General features: G+C 40.6%; 1 protein-coding gene across 4 annotated transcripts in view; it reads left to right on the forward strand.

Annotated features, from left to right (window-relative positions):
- The window catches only part of TBC1D30 (TBC1 domain family member 30), a 91,911-nt gene extending 70,840 nt beyond the window's left edge, over positions 1-21,071 (forward strand). For 2 of the 4 annotated variants that reach the window (XM_019493141.2, XM_019493149.2), the window contains exons 9-14: positions 6,993-7,098; positions 13,938-14,050; positions 14,792-14,931; positions 16,727-16,933; positions 17,149-17,205; positions 18,450-21,071. In XM_019493141.2, coding sequence (XP_019348686.1) covers positions 6,993-7,098; positions 13,938-14,050; positions 14,792-14,931; positions 16,727-16,933; positions 17,149-17,205; positions 18,450-19,231 — 1,405 coding nt within the window. In that variant the 3' untranslated portion in view covers positions 19,232-21,071. The remainder of the gene's footprint in view (positions 1-6,992; positions 7,099-13,937; positions 14,051-14,791; positions 14,932-16,726; positions 16,934-17,148; positions 17,206-18,449) is intronic. The other 2 variants (XM_019493145.2, XM_019493152.2) reach the window with 1 other exon arrangement.
- The last annotated feature ends 1,540 nt before the right edge of the window (positions 21,072-22,611 follow it).

Below are 22,611 nucleotides of genomic sequence, written 5' to 3' on the forward strand. Positions count from 1 at the left end.
TTGTCAGGAACAGGGGCAGAAGGATGAGGGAAACCTAGATAAGATACAGGACAGTTGACTAAAATGAGCATTATCATGGTTGCCTGTGTAGCTAATATTAGCTGTCATGATGGTAGAAGTAGACCTCAACAAAGGGTTGGAAGGAGAAGAAGAGAGCAATCCTCTGGACTAGTTTCAAGAGGAAGCCTCATAGAAAGCACAGAAGTGCTTTCAAGAGACGTGTGTCAGAGCAGGCTTGATTAATCAAGTCTGCTGGAGTGTGCTAACGAGCATGCTCCAGCAGCCTCTGTGTCTCCTGTATTCAGTGCTTCAAATTGGTGGCGGGGGCACTAAATCTCGTTAAACGAGCTTTAGCTAAAGTGCCCCTGCCACCATTTTCATGGGATGCTGAATACATGATATGCTGTGGGTCTTTAATTAAAGCAACTCTCAGACTGAGCCACCCCCCGCTCTCTCCCTGCTCACTCCTGGAGCACATGTAAAGATGCTTTGTGGTATTTTAGTGTCTCACATTTTTAGTCCACCTTTGTAATCTAGTTTGCAAAGGTGCTTCACAAATGAATTCCTTTCATGATAATGCAGAGAATCGTTCTGTTTTGTTATTGTAACATAAATTCATTTGAGCAAGCCTAGAACTGCATGGATTCCAGACATGAATGTTTCCCCCCAGAATTCTATTAATATAAATACAAAGAAGCAGGGGAAGTTTTATCTCCGTTTTACAGTTCACCAAACACAAGTGAAGTGATTTTACCAAGGTCAAAAGCAGGTGCCTAGTTAATTTGGTACTTGACCCACTGAACTATAACTCTCTCTCAGAAATTTACACTCTCTAATACTATTAACGGTCAAAAGAATGTGCAGCATTAAAGGCTGAATGGTGTAGGCCCTTTGCATTTAAGTCTTCAGAAGATTGTGGTGAATGCTCTTTTTGAAAGGGGTGCTGCTTTTCTAGCTGATCATTATTTCTTGGCAATTGACCTTGCATATTGACATCAAATATAAAATTGTCAGAATAAAATATTTAGAGGCTGATTATAGCTCTTAAGGCTTTGTATAATATCACAGTGATATAATGCAGACAATGTAGTTATAAATACTGCATTAAACATACATTGCCTTTATTCTTTTTCACTGATCATTGGCCTTTCAGCTAGAGCATATTGAGATTTGAGCAAGTTCTAGCAGTTCTAGATTCTGATCATAATTCCTGAATTTAGACATTCACAGTAAATGGCTTCGGTCTCCTTTTTGTAACAGTGCTGGACAAAGGTGGTGGTTTTTTTGCTGCACCAGCAACACACTTTCTGCCTAAAGAATTGTGTGTGTGTGGGGGGGGGGGAGGAGAGAGAGAGAGAGAGAGAGAAAAGAATAATAAGTCCTCTACTCAGAAAATTCCTCACTTACCTCCTGTGTAAACAAGCAGGAAGGAAACTTAGAGTTCTTTGCTGAGCCAGGAGGCAAAAAAAAATTACAGTGGTTAGAGATCAAAAGGGTGCTGTTCAAAGCAGTGAAGTATTTTCAGGGGACTGACTTGCTAGACATGCTGGCTCAATGAGAAGGCTGTCACCTTGCAGATGGGAGCTGGATCAGCAGATGTTAAAGTTAGATTATTTGGCATGACATAAAACACCTGCTCTGTTTTAAACAGTTGAAGACAAAGCCTGGAAGGAACCTGAGTTCCGTTTACCATTCCCACAGGCAGCCATTCTCTAGGTATGCCTTTTCTTACTCTGTCAAATTATCTGGAATGATAATATTCATCCCGTCCTGGTCCAGATGTCCATGATTTACTAAACGGATTCTCTGCAGAACCTCCCAGTCTTCTCAATAGTGACATCTCTCTGTTCCTTAGTTTTAGCAAATTTAAGTTGGTGGCATGGACATGAGAAGGTCAGAATATCCAGGAGATGAATATATAATAGTTAATCCAGCGGTTCTCAACCTTCTTAGATTTGAAGCATCCCTCAGAAAATACCAGTGTTTAGCTTTCACTTGTCTTTTGACTATGAAAAAATACTAAAACAATTCTTCTGCAAAGAACTCAGAAAGACCACAACAGGTCAGAATGTTTCTGACACTGTAAATGCCTATTTGAAATCTATGCATTTATCTTGTTAATCATGTGTAGGTGTTTGCATACAGTGCTAACCCTGTGGCACCTTGGGATGCCAGAACACCCTGTTTGAGAATCACTGGATTAATCCATAGGATTAGGAGCCAAAAGAAATTGTTTATAATTCCAGTTTTCTTGCAAAGTGTTTGATAAATACTTATACTCTGTAAATTCCATGCATCTATATATGGGGATGATAATATTTACTTGCCTTTCAAGGATGCTGTGAAGTCAATGTTTGCAAAATGTGTTGATGTAGAATCATAGGAAATTAGAGTTGGAAAGGACCTCAGGAGGTTATCTAGTCCAACCCCCTGCTCAAAGCAGGACCAGCCCCAACTAGATCATCCCAGTCAAGGCTTTGTCTAGCCGGGTCTTAAAAACCTTCAAGGATGGAGAATTCCATAACTTCTCAGGGTAACCTGTTCCAGTGTTTTACAACCCTCCTAGTGAGAGAGATTTTCCTAATATCCAACCTAAACTTCCCTTGCTGCAACTTGAGACCATTGCTCCTTCTGCCATCTGCCACCACTGAGAACAGTTCAGCTCCATCCTCTTTGGAACCACCCTGTAGTTGAAGGCTGCTATTAAATCCCCCCTCAGTCTTCTCTTCCCCAGACTAAGTAAAACCAGTTCCCTTAGCCTCTCCTTAGCTGTCATGTGCCCCCTCCCCCGCAATTTTTGTTGCCCTCCACTGTACTATCTCCAATTTGTCCACATACTTTCTGTAGTGGGGGGCCCAAAACTGGACACAGTACTCCAGATGTATTTAGTCTCACCAGTGCTGAATAGAGGGAATCACTTCCCTTGATCTGCTGGCGATGCTTCTAGTAATGTCATGCTGTTAGCTGCCTTTGCAACCATGGCATACTGTTGGCTCATATTCAGCTTATTGTCCACTGTAACCGCCAGGTCCTTTTCTGTAGAGCTGCTGCCTAATCAGTCGGTTCCCAAACTGTACCAGTGCATGGGATTGTTCTGTCTTAAGTGCAGGACTTTGGACTTGTCCATATTGAACCTCATGAGATTTCTTTTGGTCTAATCTTCCAATTTGTCAAGGTCTTTAAATGGAAGATGCTATATGAGAGCAAAGAAACTGTTTTTATTCTTAACTGATACATATAGATCTCATAACTTGTTCTTGATCTTCATAGATTTCATAGATATTAGGGCTAGAAGGGACCTCGGAAGATCATCGAGTCCAGCCCCCTGCCCCAGGGGCAGGAAGTCAGCTGGGGTCAAAGGATCCCAGCAAGGTAAACATTCAAATGTTTCTTAAAGGAGTCCAGAGTAGGGGCTTGCACCACCTCTGGAGGCAGTCTGTTCTAGGCCTTGGGGGCTCAGACAGTAAAAAAGTTCTTCCTTATGTCCAGCCTGAAATAGTCTTGGAGGAGTTTGTGACCATTTGACCTTGTCATCTGTTGGGATACTCTGGTGAACAGACGTTCCTCCAGATCCTGATGCACACCACTTATATACTTATAGGCAGCCACCAGGTGCCCCCTGAGCCTGCACTTTTCCAGGCTGAAAAGTCCCATGGCTCTCAGCCTCTCATTGTAAGGCCTGTTCTCCTGCCCTCTGATCATGTGCGTGGCTCTCCTCTGGACTCTCTCAAGCTTCTCCACATCCTTTTTGAATTGTGGAGCCCAGAATTGGATTCAGTACTCCAGCTGTGGCCTCACCAAGGCCGAGTACAATGGGAGGATGACATCCTGGGATTTGCTTGATAAGCATTTATGAATGCAAGCCAAAGTTTTGCTTGCTTTACCAGCTGCAACATTGCATTAGTGGCTCATATTCATCTTGTGGTCAATTATGACCCCCAAGTCCCTTTTGGCCGTGGTGCTAGCAAGCATAGCACTGCTGAGCCTATAAACGTGCTGTGTGGGTTTTTTTCCCCCACAAGTGGAGTACCTTTTATTTTTTGGTGTTGAACACCATCAAGTTTTCATCCACCCATTTTCTGAGTCTGTCTAGGTCAGCCTGGATCACCATCCTGTCCTCAGGTGTGGTTGCTTTACCCCAAAGTTTGGTGTCATCGGCGAACTTGGCCAGTCCGCTCCTGATACCAATGTCCACATCATTTAATAAAGATGTTAAAGAGTATAGGCCCAAGGATGGAACCACTGGTCATGGCGCAACCGTTATGATTTATTTACATAGACTACCACTCTCTGGGTCTGACCTCGGAGCCAATTCCCCAGCCATTGGACTGTAATGTAGCTGAGGCTGCAGTTGGCCAATTTTTCCATGAGATGATCATGGGACACCAGATTGAAGGCTTTTTTAAAATCAAGATATATGACATCAATCTCTTCTCCCTTGTCCAGGTGTTATTTCACCTGGCCATAGGAGATGAGATTGGTCAGGCAAGACCTACCTGCAACAAACCCATGCTGGCTATCTCTCAGGATGTTGCCATCAGCCAGTTTATCAAGAATGGTCTCTTTGATAATTTTTTTCCAAAATCTTCTCTGGGTTAGAGGTCAGGCTGATAGGCCTGTAGTTTCCCAGATCTACTTTCCTCCCTTTCTTGAAGATAGGCACCACATTCACCTTCTTCCAATCATCGGGCACTTCGCTAGAGCACCAGGAGTTCTTAAAGATGTGTGCCAGGGGCTGAGCTATGATGCCTCCCAGCTCCTTAAGTACCCTGGAGTGTAAACGTTCTGGGCCAGCTGACTTGAAGGTGTCCAGCCTCTCAAGGTGTTCCTTCATATGGTCTACATTGATGAAGGGTAACAATTCTCCCTCACCCTGGCCGTCCCGTACCATATTGAGCAGGGCTGTCCCTTGGGGCTGGTGAAAAACTGATGCAAAATACCCATTAGGCAGGTTGGCTTTTTCCTGGACGTCTGTTGTCAGTTGTCCCATATGGTTTAGCAGGGGTCCAATGTTACCCTTGTTTTTCCTCCAGCTCCCCACATATCTAAAAAAGGACTTTTTATTGTCTTTGAGAGCCTCTTATTGCCTTTTTATTGTCTCTTGTAGATAGTAGTATTGTAGTGATTTATCACCATAGTTCTGTCTTTGTTTTATTATACCTAAGTGGTTATCTGAAGATTGATCAAATGCTATTTCAGAAAAAAACAGAGGGAACTATATTCATTATTCTTCTTTCATGGACTTCTGAAGAAATACATGGCATGTTCAAAAGCTTTTTCCATTTGATCATGCTAGTGCATCTGTTAATCAAACTCTGCTTCACAAGCTTTAACAGTACATTCCACTAGGCTGTTGTCCCCCTCCTGGGCACATTACATACAAAGTAGCAATTTGTTTTTTCCTCTTACATTTATACAAAACATTATAAAGTTGACATCCTTTCAGAGATTTGGCAGCAGGGTCTTAACTGCATTGAATTCAATGCAGTACTAATGGTTTTGATTTTTAAAAGTAGTTTAAACTCCTGTTTCTTCCCAGCCATCTTGCTCTGTGGAAATTAAGAAATCCAGTCTTACCAGCAGCTTCCTGGCTAAGAGGGCAGGAACATGTTTCTCATTTTCTCTGTCTAGGAAGAGGGGATCTGTTGACTTTGACCTGGTGCATGCCCAAAGAGAAGAGAGAAGAGCCAACAGTATGCATATACATACCCAATGCCTCCAGTAACTGGCAATTTCATCTTCTGTGAGGGAATTTTATATTCCTTGGAATTCATTTAAAAACAGAAGAGGATCCTGTCTCTAGCAGTAAGGGCAACTGGGAGATATACTAAGAGAATAGTGCAACATACATCGAGACATTTTTCCTGTGTTCTGCACTGAGTAGTACTTTATTCATTTTTTCTAATTCTACTAAAATATTTGCTTTGGGTCCAGACTTCCATACCAAGCAAAATGACAGTTGTGTGATGGGATAGTTGACCCCTAAACTGCAAAGGTCTGTTCAGTTAGTCTCTGCCTTCTACTGCATGTGAACCATAAGGTAGAAGCGTGTTAAGAGAGCCGAGAAGTCTCTGCTCCTTTTTTTGAAGTGTTGGAGGAGCTGCTTTTTCTTTTCTAAAGGATTCAAGAGAAATTCTGCTGCTTCACTTAATACTCCATTTCTGACAATTTTAAGGCTTGCACACCCTTGGGGAGAAGATGGTCCCCAAGGTGAAGATGGGGAGAAGAGAGTTGCTGTCGGTCCATTTTCTTGTTATGACCCAGGGGTCACTGGTTCTCATAGAAAAAGAGCAGAGTGAGGAGGACCTGTGTGTGACTGGGTGTGGGGGAGTGAGTAAATATACTAGAAAAGAGAAGAATAAATGAAGTGTTGCTGGAAGAAGCAAAGAGATTTAAATCTATAGAAGGTAGCAGAGAACCGAACACAGGCTTTCTTGCAAAGCCTTTGAAGATTCAGAACACGGAGAGGACAAGAGAGGGGTTAAGGTATGAAGGTGAGAGGAGCAAACAGTAGAAATGAAAAATGACACAGGAAAAATGTACACCATTAGCAGGGATAGGAAAGTGAAGTGAAACAAATCAAAGTGAGATGGTAAAAGTTGAGGAAGTATTGTAAGTCACCATTTTAAAAACTTTAAATAGAAAGCTGATTGTCAACATATTGTAATTACATTCATTGGAATTTTTAAATTAAAAAGATAATCCTTGTTGTACTCAGATTCTTATACCATGCGCAACACCAGTGTGGTTCCAATTACTGCACTGCAGGTTGCTTTTTTCCTACTTCATGCTACCTTCAGTCTGAATTTTAGTAAAGTAGTCTCCCTTCTTTCCCGGACACTTGGTGCTGGTGACCACTGCATTTGGATTTCATAATGGGGGTGCAGTCAGTCATAGAGGAGCCATGCTATATACTTACCCTGCAGAAAATACAGCTAATTTTTAAAAATATTCAGTTAGTTTATATCACAAAAATTATGTTGTGATTATAGGCAAATTGAATGTTGTGAAACTGCAGATGAATTCTACAGTACCATGGGCAAACTAACTCAGGAGATGTTGGAAGACAGTCTGATTGACAGCAATGAACTTATGCAGGTTAGTAAGAAGTGATTAATACTATAACGATTATTAGTGTGTTTCTCTTCTTTAAACAGTTGTCAATTTCCTGTGTCTAAATAATAAGATTTTTCGTCAAATATTGTGGAGTCCTGAATTCTTCCAAGGACAAAAAACAATATCCTACTGTTAAACTTAAACATCAGTGAGGCAACTCCTCCATTTATGGTTAAAGTAAAATTTTAATCTATTATAAGCTGCATGTAGAAAACTGTTGGGGCAGCTATACCCTGTGTCAGGGATTGTCTGGGAGCACTGCTATAAAAACTTGATCCATTCAGTTGTTCCTGCTCCATGACTACTGTGTACTGAAAAAAATGTCATGTAACTGTCATTCTCATGAACACAGTGGCAACTGAGAAACAGAACACTGCGTGCATCCTAGCTGCATGCCAAAAAAGACCTACATGACAAATTTGCAGCATGTGGCTCATACAAAACAGGAGTGAGTGGGCAGGGCATGTGTTCACAGCAGCTGTCCCTAGCACTGTCCAGAAATTCACTGACGCAGTCTCAGGCTCCATTTCCGAAGGTGCTAGCCCAGTTTTGTATAAGTGGATGCACTGTCAACAACTTAATGTTTGAGTGTTATATTTGATGTGATTAAATTTTGTGCATTCTTATCTTAATCTTATTTCCATCTCTTTCTGTTACATATTCATTAGAATGTATCCTTTTGACATTGTGGGTGATTTGATCAGCTAAAAAAATCCTTGTGCCACTTTAAAGTAATTGCATTATACTTTCTATTGTGAGCTGCAAATTGGAACAGATTGCACTGACTCTGCAACAAAGCTCCCATTGACCAGATTAGCATCTACTAACTAACTGGGTGCAATTATTGGAGTGAATAATTCACTTGTAATACTAGAGGGTGAGGTGGGATCTGACTCAAGAGTTCTGATCCTTAGAATGTCAATTTAGACTTTCTCAAAATAATAAGCCTGGAGAAGGTTTTTGTCATTCTTTTAACTAACATACTTGTTTTGAAAGCTTTTCTTGGCTACACAGGAGAATACTCTTCTGAAGTTGGGCAAAGTATTGTGGTAAAGTTGAGGGGGAAAAATGGTAATTTAACAGACATTGCTTTCTTTTTGCTTTGTGAAAAAGTATTAGGAATGGAAGATGTGAATAATTTGGCTTAATTTTGTTTTAATTGTTCCTTTGAATGGGATTTACCCCCACACATTTTTAAATTTGTGTTACAATGCTTCAAAAGGCAAGTTAAATGTTGAGGAGGAAGTGATAAATGTCAGTGCAAGCTGTTGCCTTCTTTGTACTCATTATGTTTCAATGCCTTGCTTGATGTGCAATACAAAATCACGAAGTGGCCCTTGTTATACAAAATAATGTTGGTGAAGTTGCAGTGAGCTAAAGACTCAGGCACAGGGTTTTCCTTCCTAGTGTGTATCATGGAAGACAAACCACTGGTAACTAAAGAGAAAGAAAGATCTTTTAATCATTGTAAACTATTAATGAAATTATCCTTTTTATATTTAACTTGTTTTGATTAGCAATTTATTCTCACCTCAGCCAAAAATAGGAGATGCTTAGTGCAAAGTACATACTTGCTGTGCAGTGCTGAGAGTAACCACTAAGGTTATTGCATAATGTTTTAGCTAATATAGGAGTTCACCATCTCTAATACTTTTCCCTCCCAGAGCAGAAGGGTCTGCTTAATTGTTTTGTGTCGCAACGATGTAGCAATCTTACGTCTTAAAACATGAACTATTTTCTGTGCAAATGGAAACAGAATATTGAAAACAAAAGTTAAATAGTGAGAAGATCCACTGTAACACCTTTGCTTCTTCGACTGCCGCTCCGGAGAGTACCCAAAGCAGGGTCTTCTCCCTCAATTCTCCGCCATGACTTGGTGTTAATAGAACTCTAAGGCGGGGTTCAGTGATGAGATGATGAATTTCTCTGCTACAGGTACTCACAGTCTGGATGTGGTTGATGATGGGGCTTCACCTCCCCTACACCCCAGCCACAAGCCAACCATAGGTGTTGAGGCATTATGGTTGTATGCTGTAGCTTCGGCTACATCCAGTCCTGGCATTTGTTGCCCAGTGTTCCAACTTCCACTTCTTCTTTAGTGAATGGCTGGCTGGGTCAGATAGCGTTTCTCTGGCCCTCTCATGGCTGTCAGTCTGGTTCTTGCTCTCTAGGCCCTTCACCTGGGCAGGCTTTAGGTAAAGGGCCACTGAGGCCCTGGCCTTGGGGGCCTCTCTAAATCAAAGCTAATGTTATAAAAAACAAACGCAAAAGCCTGTGTTCTGGAAGAACTAAAAATTAAGGCAAGTGCCCTGATTGAGTTATGCCATCCTCTTAACTTCTTATGGGAGCTGCCCCCCCAGGCCAGGCTGGACCCATTGCTCTGGCCTCAGCCTGTTGGGGCCTCCTTGCCCTGTGCTGGTGTGCCCGTAGGGGCCCTAGCACCCTGCTGCCATGGTGCTCCAAGAACACTCCTGCCCCAGCTCTGCTGGCCCGGAGGCAGTTCTCTCTCCTCTCCGTGCTGACACTCTGAGTACCTTTTACATTTCCTGCAGCAGCACCAGCAGCTGACATCATCAGCTGGGCGCCGCCTAGCTTGATTGACAGGGAGCTTCTAAATCATGGTGGTGGCACCGCACATTGCTGCAGTCCAGCTCTCCCTGCTCTAAAAGTAAATTCTCTTTCTGCTCAGCCCGTTTGGGGTTGACTGGGGTCCCTGGGGTACTTAGGGGACGTATATCCTCCCTACTGTCACACCCAGTTTAATAGGTATATTTTATATTTTTTTCAGCTTCTTTAGAGGAGTCAACCAGAACTGATAATGAAGGGGTTATAGTCCATTTTACTCATAATTTATATATTTCCAAATCAGAAATGTAGTGGTGAATATTTGCTGAACATTGAGGTGATTCTGTCCTTGAGAGAAGTTTGGACTATAAGCCATTTGGCTGTTCCACTCCCTTCAGGGAAGACAGTATATTTCTTTGACCTCTATTCCCCCCTCCCCCCCCCGGCGCTCATATATCACACTGCCATTATCTTAATTTTGAGGCTCTCCCTATTAGCTTTCTCTCTGGATAGCTTTCACTCCTTTTTAATTAAAAAAAAAAGAAAAAAAAAAAAAGGAAAGCCATCAACCAGTGGGGCGAGTGCTATTGTGTGTGCTACCAGTAAGCTTATTTGCAAAATTGCTGTTTTTTTCTATGTACTCTCCCTCTCCATGGTGCTTTTCTGACAGCGTGGAGACTTTTGCAACTTATTTTTTACGTAGTATGTACACAGAGTTGGTGAAACCCTATAAAAGTGGATTAGAGAGAGATTTTTACTTTCACCCATAATCATTGCATTGCCCAAGGTTTTATAAACAGGTCATAAATGAGGTGTTTTGAAATGATGCAAGGCTATTAACACAATCCAGAAGTGTCACCATCATAACGACAAACAATACACCCAGTTTCTGAAGGATTTGGAGGCTTTAAGAAGGGTCCACCTCTAGGTGATGTAATTTGTCATCTCCATCACAGTAAATGAAAGGTTTTGCCATATGTCTCTTGGCCAGCAGATGAAAAAATGAAGTTCCATGGCCCTAAAAGTATGAGTAATTAAGCTAAAATGTAATTAAGTGCACACTCTGAATAACTGAATATAGATGCTGAATGAAAAAGTTGCGCAGAATCTGGAAAAGACCCACAATGTGTGTGAAAGTCACAAGTGGTATCTAAAACTTTGGAAACAAGTGAATGGAGAAATCAAACATAACTGTTTCATGTAGTAGGTAACAAGCATATGGAATAAGTTACCCAGGAAGGCTGTTGACAAACAGAGTATAAATGGATTCCAGACATGCCTAAATTTCCTTCTCTAGGGTAAAGGGGATTGAACAATGTCACAAAAAAGCAGGAAGGTATAAAGGTGATCAAATAGAAGCAGATAGACATATTGATCATATTTCTTATGTTGGTAGATTAGAGAAGTATCAGTGGGGCTCAAATAACATTTCCCTTTCATAGTTGTAGAAGTTTTGTATAGTTTCATCTAGTGGAAAAACTTTGTTTCATGCTGTGAGATTTTTGGGGGCATGCTCCTGACCTTGGGGCCATGCACATACCTCAAGATATAAAAATTCTTAATGCAAAAAACTGCCATCTGTGTAACAGCCCTTTGTCTAGTTCAGCCATGAATGTTTCTTCTGCTTCCAATTGCTTGCATCACTGCATCTGGCCATGATTTTTTCTCTTCTGTCAAGAAAGACTCAATATTTAATCCATATTTATGATTATTCTTTAGTGCATTAAACCTACACCAAAATTTGCTTATGAAGAGACTATTTAGAAACTATGTTGATTTCCTTTTATCCTAATTGAGACCATTTTGCCTTCAAATCAGAATGTCGCAGACTGTACCACAGGAAAAACATGCAAACTAAAGTTTCCAGTCACAACTAATAAGACGTTTCAAAGTTCTTGGACTTGAGAAACCATTTGGTTTCAACAAGGGTAAAAGTTGCACTTTTAAAAACACTTGGTCTTTCATTCAGAATTTTTTTTTTATCTTTGGCACTGATTTCTGATGGAGTGTCTCAATGACATGGAAGTCCTGAACAATTGTACAACATTAAACAAAAAACAAACAAACAAACCATATGCTGCTATATTCAGTGATTACAGATGAGCAGTAGCGCTGTAGTAAAGATAACGTGTTGATGTGAATAAGCATCTGTATCACAAATACTGTTAATGAGAAAATGATTTATCAGTATATACTTATCAGTTTTATCTCTGCTTGAGCTAAAAAAAAAATCAATCAAGTCTATTTCACTATTATGTGTCCCTTTCATTTCAGGTGTTAAATGTTGCCATGATTGGATTTCATACACTGAATAGTCCTGACTGGATTATTTTAATTGTAGAAATATTTTTATTAAGCTTATGATGTGTAGGATACTTCTAGCCTGTTAGATAACTTGGGTTTCAGTTGTATATAGTATCCTCTTTGCATGCCAATCAAATCACTATCAATAAATCTTTAAGTAGAAAATGTTCAGCATCTTGTTCAGCATCCAGCAGGATCAGTTACCTCAAAGATTATAACTGCTAATTTTTAGTCAATTCACAATACAAGCATCTTCTGTTGTCACCCTTAAAAAGCATTTACCTTTGGAGGTGGAATTATTTTTAGGTTGTTCAAAAATCTATGTTCTTTCAGCCCCTACCTGGATACTGCTTTGACTTAGTTAGTCTAAGATGCAAATCTACCCTGTCTTCTATAACTACCAGGCTGAACTTCAGTGTACCATTGTTTACAATTTTGAGAAGTGTTTTGTCCCATTGGTAAGATAGCTTGTCACAATTTGCCTGAATGCAGATAAATATTCTCTGCCAAAGACCTTCCTGTCTGGCTGTAGTTTCTGTGATAAGGGAGTGCTGGGGTTTCCTCATTGAAGACAGAGCCTCACAGTCATAACACCACTGACATCAATAGGCCTGTGACAGTTTACAACAGCAGAGGGTCTACCCCATAGTATTTGGGATGGAGTCAGTGCTTTGTTGGGTACTCAGGGAATTACTGGAAGGCTACAGAAAACCTGCTAATGGCTTCCTAAAAGTAGAATCTTTTAAAGGTACATGTAGCAAAATGTTGACTTATGTTGTTACTAACTTCAGTAGGGAGAGAATTTCACCCCTAGAAATTTCGAAGCTTGGGTAACTGAGGCACACAGAGAAAATACAAAGAAAGATGAGCCTTGAATGATATGGTTGTTCAGCTCTTCAATTCTTTTCTCTGCAACTAATGGGCAGAGTTTTCTTTACAAATGAAATGACTACCATGGGCAACTTTGTATAAGTTTTGTTTTCCAATCTTTTGTTGTTCTCCTAGGGTTAAAAATTATAGATCTATTTTATAGTTTGTTGTATTTATCTGTTATGCTTTCCTTAAACGTTTGTGATTATGTGATAAATGTTTGTAATGCAGAAACACGCGGGGCATAGGCACCCTGCCTCTGGGCTGTGCTTCCCATTCTTTGCCCACTATTCCCTGGAGCAGGGAATTGTCTTGGAGTGGAACTGGTCATGTACCAATAAGCACACGTGAGGTAGCAAGCTTATTGGTGCATGGTCAGCACGGTTTCAGTGTAGCTACATTACATCTGCATTAGGGTGTGGCCCAGAGGTGCTATAGACCTGGGCCAGACAGCCCTTGCAGAGTGTTTAGCCCGCAAACTATTTTGTTTGATTTCTCCTTTCTCTTCTCTTCGGCCCTTCAACTCTCCACTGCTATGCATTCAGTAACTCTCATATAAATTAGTGCTTTGGATATTTGTTAGGTGCTGGCATGGAGTGGGTTTACAGAATAAACCCAATACTTAGAAAAAACTTTAGTTAAATAAAAGATATCAGATTCACCCAAAGAACCTTGTCTGCCTAGAAAAAGCTTTACAGTCTTGTATTAGAGAAAGTAAACAGCCTTGCCACAAACAATAATTTTATGGATTGAATTTTTCAAAATATCCTCCATTCACATCGGGTATTTCTTTGAGACACATGAGCAATTGTACGGATAGGTGTGCATACATGACGTCTCAGGTTACCTGTTATGTTTACTTTTGCTCGGGACCATGTATTTTTCTATTGAAGCATTCTTTGTTTTTCCTACAGGAAATACTGATTGCATCATGAAAGTAAACCTATCGCATTTTCTTCGTGTATATGTGAAGGTGCAATGTTTAATCTTTCAAGCCTATGAAAATCTGTGCAATGATGTAATTTGTAATGCGGATATTGCTTAAATGTACAAGATTTAAAATTTGTATTCTCTTTCTGTAGACTGTTTATTCCATGGCCCAGTTTCCTTTCCCACAACTGGCAGAATTAAGGGAGAAATATACATACAATATTACTCCTTTTCCAGCAACAGTAAAATCAACTTCTGTTTCAGGGTAAGTCTAGAATCAATCCAGAACATCTCTCATTCCTCTTATTCCCTGTAGCCCAGGGGTAGGCAACCCCCGGCATGTGTGCCAGACCGTGGCGCACAGCAGCATTTTGCTTGGCACGTACGCCTCAGGGCAGAGGGCAGGGGAAGCACAAGGGACCCGATCTTTGTTGTGGCAGTGCAGCCCCAGCCCCTTCCCCACCATCCACATTGAGGTATGCGTGAACCCACCACTGGCAATGAGCCAGGCTGGAGCTCTGAGGACCCTAGTGCAGCTGCTTGCAGCCTCCCTGCAGCCTTCTGTGAGCATCCCGGGCTCTGTGCTGGACTCAGAGCCCAGGCTGGCTGTGGCAGGCATCCAGGAGCCTGGAAGTTGCTGCATGGGAGTCTGCGGAGCCCTGGCCTGGGTCATTGCTGGCAGCCAGTGCACATGTACCTCAGGGCAGATGGCAGGGAAAAGGCAGGGGCTGCACTGCTACAAGGATTGGGCCCCTCATGGCTCCCCTGCTGTTCGCCCTTGGCATGCCAACATCTTGCAAGTCAACATTGAGGGTGTTTTTGGCACACTATCCAAAAACATTGCTGACCTCTGATGTAGCAACGCTGAGACTATATGTATACAGCTGATAAACAAATGCACTGGCATCTTCCATTCTGCATCTGAAGAGGTTAAAACTATTTTGTTATGAAGAGTTAGTTGCATGCTTCAGAACTGCTTTCTTTTCCATGCGTTCCTGTGTGACAGAAGGCTGAGCAGAACTAGAGATAGCGATGAAGAGAATGACCTAGAAGATGAAGATTCCATTGCCAGTGCTGTCGGCTGCCTTGGACCATTCAGTGGGCTCTTGGCACCAGAGCTGCAGAAGTACCAAAAACAAATCAAAGGTAAATGCAACATCAGTTCATTTTGAATGATGGCATTAAATGTTTGCAAGTTTGAATCTTCTGCAGTTTCCTTGGAATTATTCAAGCCATAGTGTGAATTTCAGGCGAAGAACATTGTGCAACTATCATAACTTGGCATACAATCCTTGAATACATTGTCTCTTAACCTGTATCGAATGCTTGTTCAGTACAGATAAAAATAATATTTATGGACAGATAAATTTAACACTGATGACCTTGGTTTTTGTTAGAATATGTTTAGATGGTATTGGTATCTGGAAGTGGTAAAAACAAAAAATAATTCTGCAGATTCTAGTTAAACATTTACTCATCACTCTATATATTACTTATCACTCTATTTTGTGTATGTCTAATTCTGTGGACAACAGTTTGATGTTTTGGAGCATATATACATTTTCAAATATCCCTCCACTTTTGAATCGGATTTACCTCAGCATTACAAATCCAAACCTTATCAGCAAATTTAAATGCACTTTAGAAACCTATCTTTTTTTTTTTTTTTTTTACTTCCAATAATAGTATATGTAAAATATCATGATTTAGAGTCTGCTTTTTGTGATGCCTGGTAGGAGATTCTTCTTAAACAGCTTTCTTAAAGATATGTCACTCTTAAAGATTTGTTGTCATTTACATTGTACTTTTCTTGGTCGCGTAGTCAGTGACATTGACCATTTTTAGGGGTCACACCAACATTTGATTGATTCTTACTCACCTCTGCCAACAGATAGAATAGCTACAAGTTATGTAGTCATAACAGTGGTTTTTAATAGATTCATTTCATCATGCTTACTGTTGTTTTGCTGTGATATGTGTTCTAGAGCTCTCTGCTTGATGTTTTCTCTTTTCCTTTTTTGGAGGACTGTAAATTTCTGCCTGCTGCTTCAAGCTGATATTTACTCAGAATGTTACACTGTTATTGCAAATAAGGCCTAATATAAGCAAACATGACATGAAAAAAATTAGCCCTTGAACCCTGATATGCCATTTTAGCAGTACATCAAGAGCAACTGTGAAAATAATGCACACTGCTCCTGTTGCTCAGTGGCTCTTTGATCACCCATTTTCTGTAGCCACCTGCTTCTCTAGCTTCCCCCACACATGCCCCTTCTGCTGCTCTGAGCTGCTTTGTTCTTCTCAGGCTGCTGCTTTTCCTCCCCTTCTTGCTGCACATCATCAGATGGACAGTCATGTAACCAAATAACTGGTCTATCCAAGTGACCGTGACATATATAACAGATCATAGTTTGGTAACCTCAGTTTCTAATGACTTTACAACTGAGAGTTTTATTTAGTAGTTAATTATGTGAAATACCCACTTCAGTGACTAACTGAGCTGTGTTTTTTTACACAACTAAGTCAGAATCATAGGGTTGGAGGCGAGTGGAAGGGTCATTTAGTCCAGACCCCTGTACAGATGCAGAATTCATAAATGCTAAATCTTCTCGGATAGATACGATCAATGTTGTAGCTTTACAAGGTTTATTGCAGAAAGAGGTCTGTACCTTCTTATTTTTTGTAAACTGAGTAGTGATTCCAGAAGGTTACCAATTTGAGTCTTACTATGGGGGCTGTACTAAATACTTAGGTATTTATTCTACAACTGTGTTAAATATTTTAGACTTTTATTATGATAACTGTTTTTATTACACAGTACAATTAAAATAAGAGAACAAAACTTTGGCTTATAATTTCCTTAAGCATTTCTTTGATTAATGCTTAAGCATGTCTGAAGTGATACTTGTTCTTTATTTTCATTTTATCCCACCATGTACAGATCACAATGAAGAACAGAGTCTGGGCTGCAGTAACATTGCCGAGCTAAGTCCGGGAGCAATAGACTCTTGTCGAAGTGAATACCATGCTGCTTTTAACAGTATGATGATGGAGCGTATGACCACTGACATCAACGCATTAAAGAGACAGTATTCTCGAATAAAGAAGAAACAGCAACAGCAGGTTCATCAGGTGTATATCAGAGCAGGTAATGGAGCAGAATATGCTTTACCAATATACTTTTGAAAGCCAGCTTCACTATAAGAAAAGAAAGGAAAATTATGTCCTTTTATATTTAAATTATCATATACAAGGAGAGAACAAAAGAAAATAAATTAACTTGCAAAACATTAGCAATGAAGCAGGTCCAATTTCACTCAAACTGTAAATAAGAAGATGATGGTTTTGTTTTTCTTTCATCAGGGCATGAAGATGATGACCCTGGGATCTTATTAGGTCCCGGGGACCAGCTGAATAATGGTATTTACAGATATCTTTGCTACTTGGGTGTGTTGCATTGGTTTTGCTAACAAGTTATAATTCATGGCATCCTTGGACTTGACCATAGCTAAGCATTTAAGAAGTGAAAAATAATCCTTTAAAACCAAGGGACAGACTTTATACATTGATTAGTTTCATTGACTTTAGTGGAGGTATGTCCATTTAAATGAACTGAAGTCTTCACAGAGAATCAATCGTAGCTAAGCTGACTCTTCTTTCTAGGCTGGATTTGATCTTTAGTACATGGAGGAATGAGTCCCTTTTCACTGCTAAGGGTGAGTCTTCACAAGAGATAGTGAAAGCATATTAATGGATCAGGGCAAGGAAGTTTTACTTCTACTGGTGGTAAATCAGTCCTATCCATAGAAGATTTTAGTCCCCACAACAGTTTGTTCAGCACTTTTAACAGATACTAGATTCATATGAATTGGAGGAGCGGGGACTTATGTTGAAATAGTTCAGTGTTTGAATGGAAGCACTGACCAAAGATATTCATTTCCAAGGACTGCCCAACCTTTTCTGACTTTACTAATCATGAGCAGGGGCTAGTTTGATTTAGATAAACTGTCCCATAAATCTGTGTCTGTCACTCGGGAACAATTGGGAATTCTGGCAGAATGAGGTAGTTTGCCCTGGTTTCCATCCAGTGTGGAGAGACATCTGTTAAAAATAAATTGGCGTATCTTCTGACTGTTTGCTCACAGAAAGGCCTGTGTGACTGACCTTAAGTAGAGACTGAATTGCCTCTCACTACTGAAGGAGGGATTAAACAGAAGGGTACATTTTTGAGGCCAAGATTAACATTCGTTTTTCACTTGTAGGCCATATACCCATTAATGGTAAAAACCCATATGCAGTGATATGTTCAATTGTAAACACTAGGAAGCAAAATCATCTTTGTATTTACATTTCACAGTTGTCCAGTGTCACATGAGCTGACACCTTAACTACTGCAATTCCAGAAACAATGTAGCCAGTTTATAGATGTGCCTTGCTTAAACAGTAGTCAGTGGATTAGCAATAGAAGGTAGGCAAAGGAAAGCTTTTGCCATACTTGAAGGTACAACATAGTGTAAGAGGAATTCAGTTTTTACTGGGCACAGTCCTACAAGTCTTCACAACACAACAAAAAACAGTATCAAGGCTGTCTTTGATCTTGGATCACTGGGATAAACATTTATAATAGCACATAACTTTTTATTGTTTTTAACTTTTTCTTTCAGACAAAGGGCCAGTTACCAGTCTTCTCCCCTCTCAGGTAAATCATTCGCCAGTGATAAACCATCTTCTTCTAGGAAAGAAGATGAAACCAAATAACAGATCTGCCAAGAATGCAGTCATTCACATTCCAAGCCATGCAGCAGGCAAAATGTCACCCATTCCCCATGAAGACCTTAAAACAAAACTCAACTCTCCCTGGCGCACTCATATCCGAGTGCATCGCAAAAACATAGCTAGAGCCAAAAGCCAGCTGGGCTATGGGGATACCATTGGATTAATAGAAGAGCAGAACGAAGGCTGTAAAACAAACAGTCCTGGTGCAAAAGAGGAGACTCTAAAACATTCTGATTTTGAAGAAGGAGAGGGAAGTGACCTCGATGGCAGGACTACTCGGCAAGCTGATGGACAGTTGGCTGAGCCAGTTTCTGAGGACACCAATGCAAATGTGTTAGCAGTTCAGCTAAAATTGGAGGCGTTAGAACTTGCCTCTGACAGCAAAACTGATGTTGAGCCAGTGTCCGGTCAGTCCTGCCAAACACACACGTCACAGTCATCTAGTTCATCCAGTGACAGTGGGACATCAGCTAAAACTCCCCAAGCCAGCAATGCTAAATCGCAAGTCTTTAGCCCTTTCCCTAGTGTCAAACCTCTTCGAAAGTCGACTGCAGCCAGAAATTTAGGGTTGTATGGCCCAACCGAAAGAACCCCAACTGTACATTTTCCACAAATGAGCAGGAGTTTTAACAAGTCCACCAATAGCAACAGTGGGACAAAGAAACGATGATGAATCACCAGCACTTATATTTCCAGGCGGAAAAAATTGTATTGCTATTTGTGAACATGTCCGAAAGACTTTCTAAATAGTACAATTCTTTAAATGAAGCAACGGGGACAAAAGCAGATAGATAATGGACATATGACTATGCTGTCTTGAAAGCTCTGCCCCTGGATCATGTGGACTAGTGAAGGTGTACTGTGGCACATAACATAGATTCTAGTGGTTCTGTGGTAAAATAAACATTGATTTGTAGTGTAAAGTACACTCTTTTAAATTGAAGTTGTGTTTAAAAGCTGTCTGCTGCCTTCTCCCAATTTCTGAGAGCACCCACGTCTATGTCAAAGCCCCAAGGACAACCCCCATCCACAAAGAATTTTGTGAGCAGAGCTGTCCTTTAAATCTCATCAGTGTGGTTCCATTAGCTAGCTAGAGGAGCTGCAATTAAGCAACAAAAACATAGGCAAACCTAGAAATCAAAGGCATCTACTGAACACAAAGAGAGATTAGAAACACTAATTGGATGGACCAGCTGGCTGGTACTTCTATCTTCAGTGACATTTACTGTTTCTCTTCCTGTGGCTGGTCTTCTCTGTTGCTGTTATTTCTTGTAAGTTTAAGTTGGAAGCCAGTCAGCTATGGTAAGATAACAAGAAAAGCATTCACCTCTTTCCTGAGGTTGCAGTTTGCTGATTTCGTACTACATAAAACCTGCAAAGTTACAGAATGGTAGGATTTAGATACATATATGTATTTCTCCATTTACTGTGGTAAACCTCTTGACTCCAGAATCTGTAGTCGGAACCTATAGACTCTAGCAGTCTGTATTTTTCTGGTAAACCAAATATAATGGTAAACAACTTGATGATGGATAAAAATTTGAAAAGTTTTTATGTGGTTGAGGAGCTGAAGCCTATTTCTGAATGTGATTTAGAATCTTATTTTCTATTTAATTGCAGCACAATATCTTTCTAAATGAATTAATCCAATCCAGTTGACTAAAATGGACTGAATTAGGCCTGTAGAATGGGGAGAGCCTATATGTGAATCAGTGCTAGTAACGCTGGCTAAATTAAATACCAGATTCCTATTTCTATTCTAATCCTTTTTGTCAGTTGCTCCTGACAACTTATTCTCCAGTTCTGAGAGTGTGATGCCTCTGTTTCCTGTTTGTTAATTTGTTTGGGAGCTTGTAAAATCCTTGAGCCAGATATCACTGGTTTACTTTATATTAATACAGACAAAAAATTAACTGCAAAAAACTAGAGATAGTTTAACTTCAGGTTGCATTCAGGTTACTTTTTATAATGTTAACTCAGGCACATTAGACATTGGCCCTGATTCAGCACCTTGTTACTTCTGTTACACTCGTGCACCCGGAGTAATGCAGCAGTGAATCGGCTCACTATAGGTAGCATTTTCTCTTCCTAAATTCTTTGTAAAATGTAAACCTTAATGAATCATTGTCTGTTTATTACTGTGTGCCATGATGTATAGAGAATGTGCTAGAAGGTATTACTGTACATCATAAATTTATATAGGCTATACGACATGCCCTGTTGTTGGGGAATAATTTTATCTTGTTCTTGTACTTTCTGTATGCGTATGGGTATCACAAATACACAAATATGTCTATTATAAATTTTAAACAACTGAAGATCAGTGCTTGCCCCTGCCTCGTTTTTCAGGGCTAAGTGGTGTCATCACCAGTGATTACCAAAAAGGATGAATAAATGGGAGAAAAATGTAGAATTTGGTCACTAGCCAAGGACTGTATTAGGAAGTGATTTCATTCTTGGTTTCAGTTAAATACACCTCCTTGAAAATAAAATTATTACTGTGAATCAAACTTCTAGTTCTTACTTGGTATCAGTGTACTGTACATCTGTATAGTGAGCTAGTAAAAATAAAAGGACGGATGTTCTGAAGCCAAATAATAAGATGGCACATGTTTGCCTTCTCAGCTTGCGTTAATTTGATTTAATAACAAAAAGTTGATCAGCTCTATAGAAATGGTAGTCTTGAAAGAATAATAAACACCCCATAGGGAAGATGATACTAGAAATTCATACCTAATCTGTTTGGTAAAGCATGCTTGGGGGTGCTTGCACTTTTTCCCTTTTGGTCTGAAAACTGTGAATAATCAAAATAATGGAATACATTTAGCATTGAATCTTGATACCCAGATTCCTCATTTCCATCCGTACCTCCTGTAGCCACTATCAGGAACACCTCAGCTCTTCAGTTACTCAACGAACCTTGGCAGACAAGGTTCCTTGGGTGAATTTGATATCTTTTATTAGACCAACCCAAATGGTTGGAGAATAGTTATTAAGCAAGCTTTTGGGTTCAAAAACCCTTCGTCAGTCTAAGGAAGCTTCAGCAGTTGGTGTGTCAACGAACCTTTGCAGCTGTATCCCTAAACTCTACTGACTGGCCCCTAGAGTAATGGCATAAATTGTAAGATCAGCTTGTCCCAAAGAGAAATACTCAGGAAAGATACAGAGGTAGAGAAATTCCATAATATGTCTTTCTGATCAAGGATTAGATGTAGGAAACTTTGAGAGAGAAGACTCTGGAATCTGGCTGTGTTTTGAGGGATGGTTCATGTTTCTGTGAATCCTGGGATTTGTGCCGACAGGAGGCATCCACTTGAACAACTCTGGCTGCTTGATATCTGCATGAGGCTTGCCAATTGTAGGGGCCTGGTTGTACAGAGGCAGCCGCAGAGAGGACCAAGGTGGAAGTAACCTAACTGTAAGATATTAATTCTATGGAAATGGAGGAGCTCCAGAATTCAGTTAATGTCCCTTCTTCTTTATTCATAGGAATTGTACGTATCATAGAAGTAGGGTCAGAAGGGACCTTGTAGATCTTCAAGTCTGACCCCCTGCCTGGGCAGGAGGAAAACTGGGCTTAAAATGACCCCAGCCAGGTAGGCACTGAGCCTCTTCTTAAAGACCCCCAGGGTAGGAGCCAGCACCACTTCCCTTGGAAGTTGGTTCCAGATCCTAGCTGCCCTGACTGTGAAGTAGTTCTTACGGATGTCTAATCTAAACCTACTCTCCAACAACTTGTGGCCGTTATTCCTTGTTATCCCGGGGGGCGCTAGGGGAAACAAGGTCTCCGCCAAACCCTTCTGGTCCCCCCCTAGTGAGTTTATAGACAGCCATAAGGTCCCCCCTCAGCCTTCTCTTGTGAAGGCTGAACAGGTTCAGGTCCCGTAGCCTCTCATTGTAGGGTCTGCCCTGCTGTCCTCGGATCATGCGGGTGGCCCTCCTCTGAACCCTCTCAATGTTGTCCACATCCCTCTTGAAGCAGGGTGCCCAGAACTGGACACAGTACTCCAGCTGTGGCCTGACCAGTGTCGCATAGAGGGGGAGGATCAC

This window comes from Alligator mississippiensis, chromosome 4 (genome assembly GCF_030867095.1).
Source record: "Alligator mississippiensis isolate rAllMis1 chromosome 4, rAllMis1, whole genome shotgun sequence".
In the NCBI taxonomy this organism is placed as follows: Eukaryota; Metazoa; Chordata; order Crocodylia; family Alligatoridae; genus Alligator; species Alligator mississippiensis.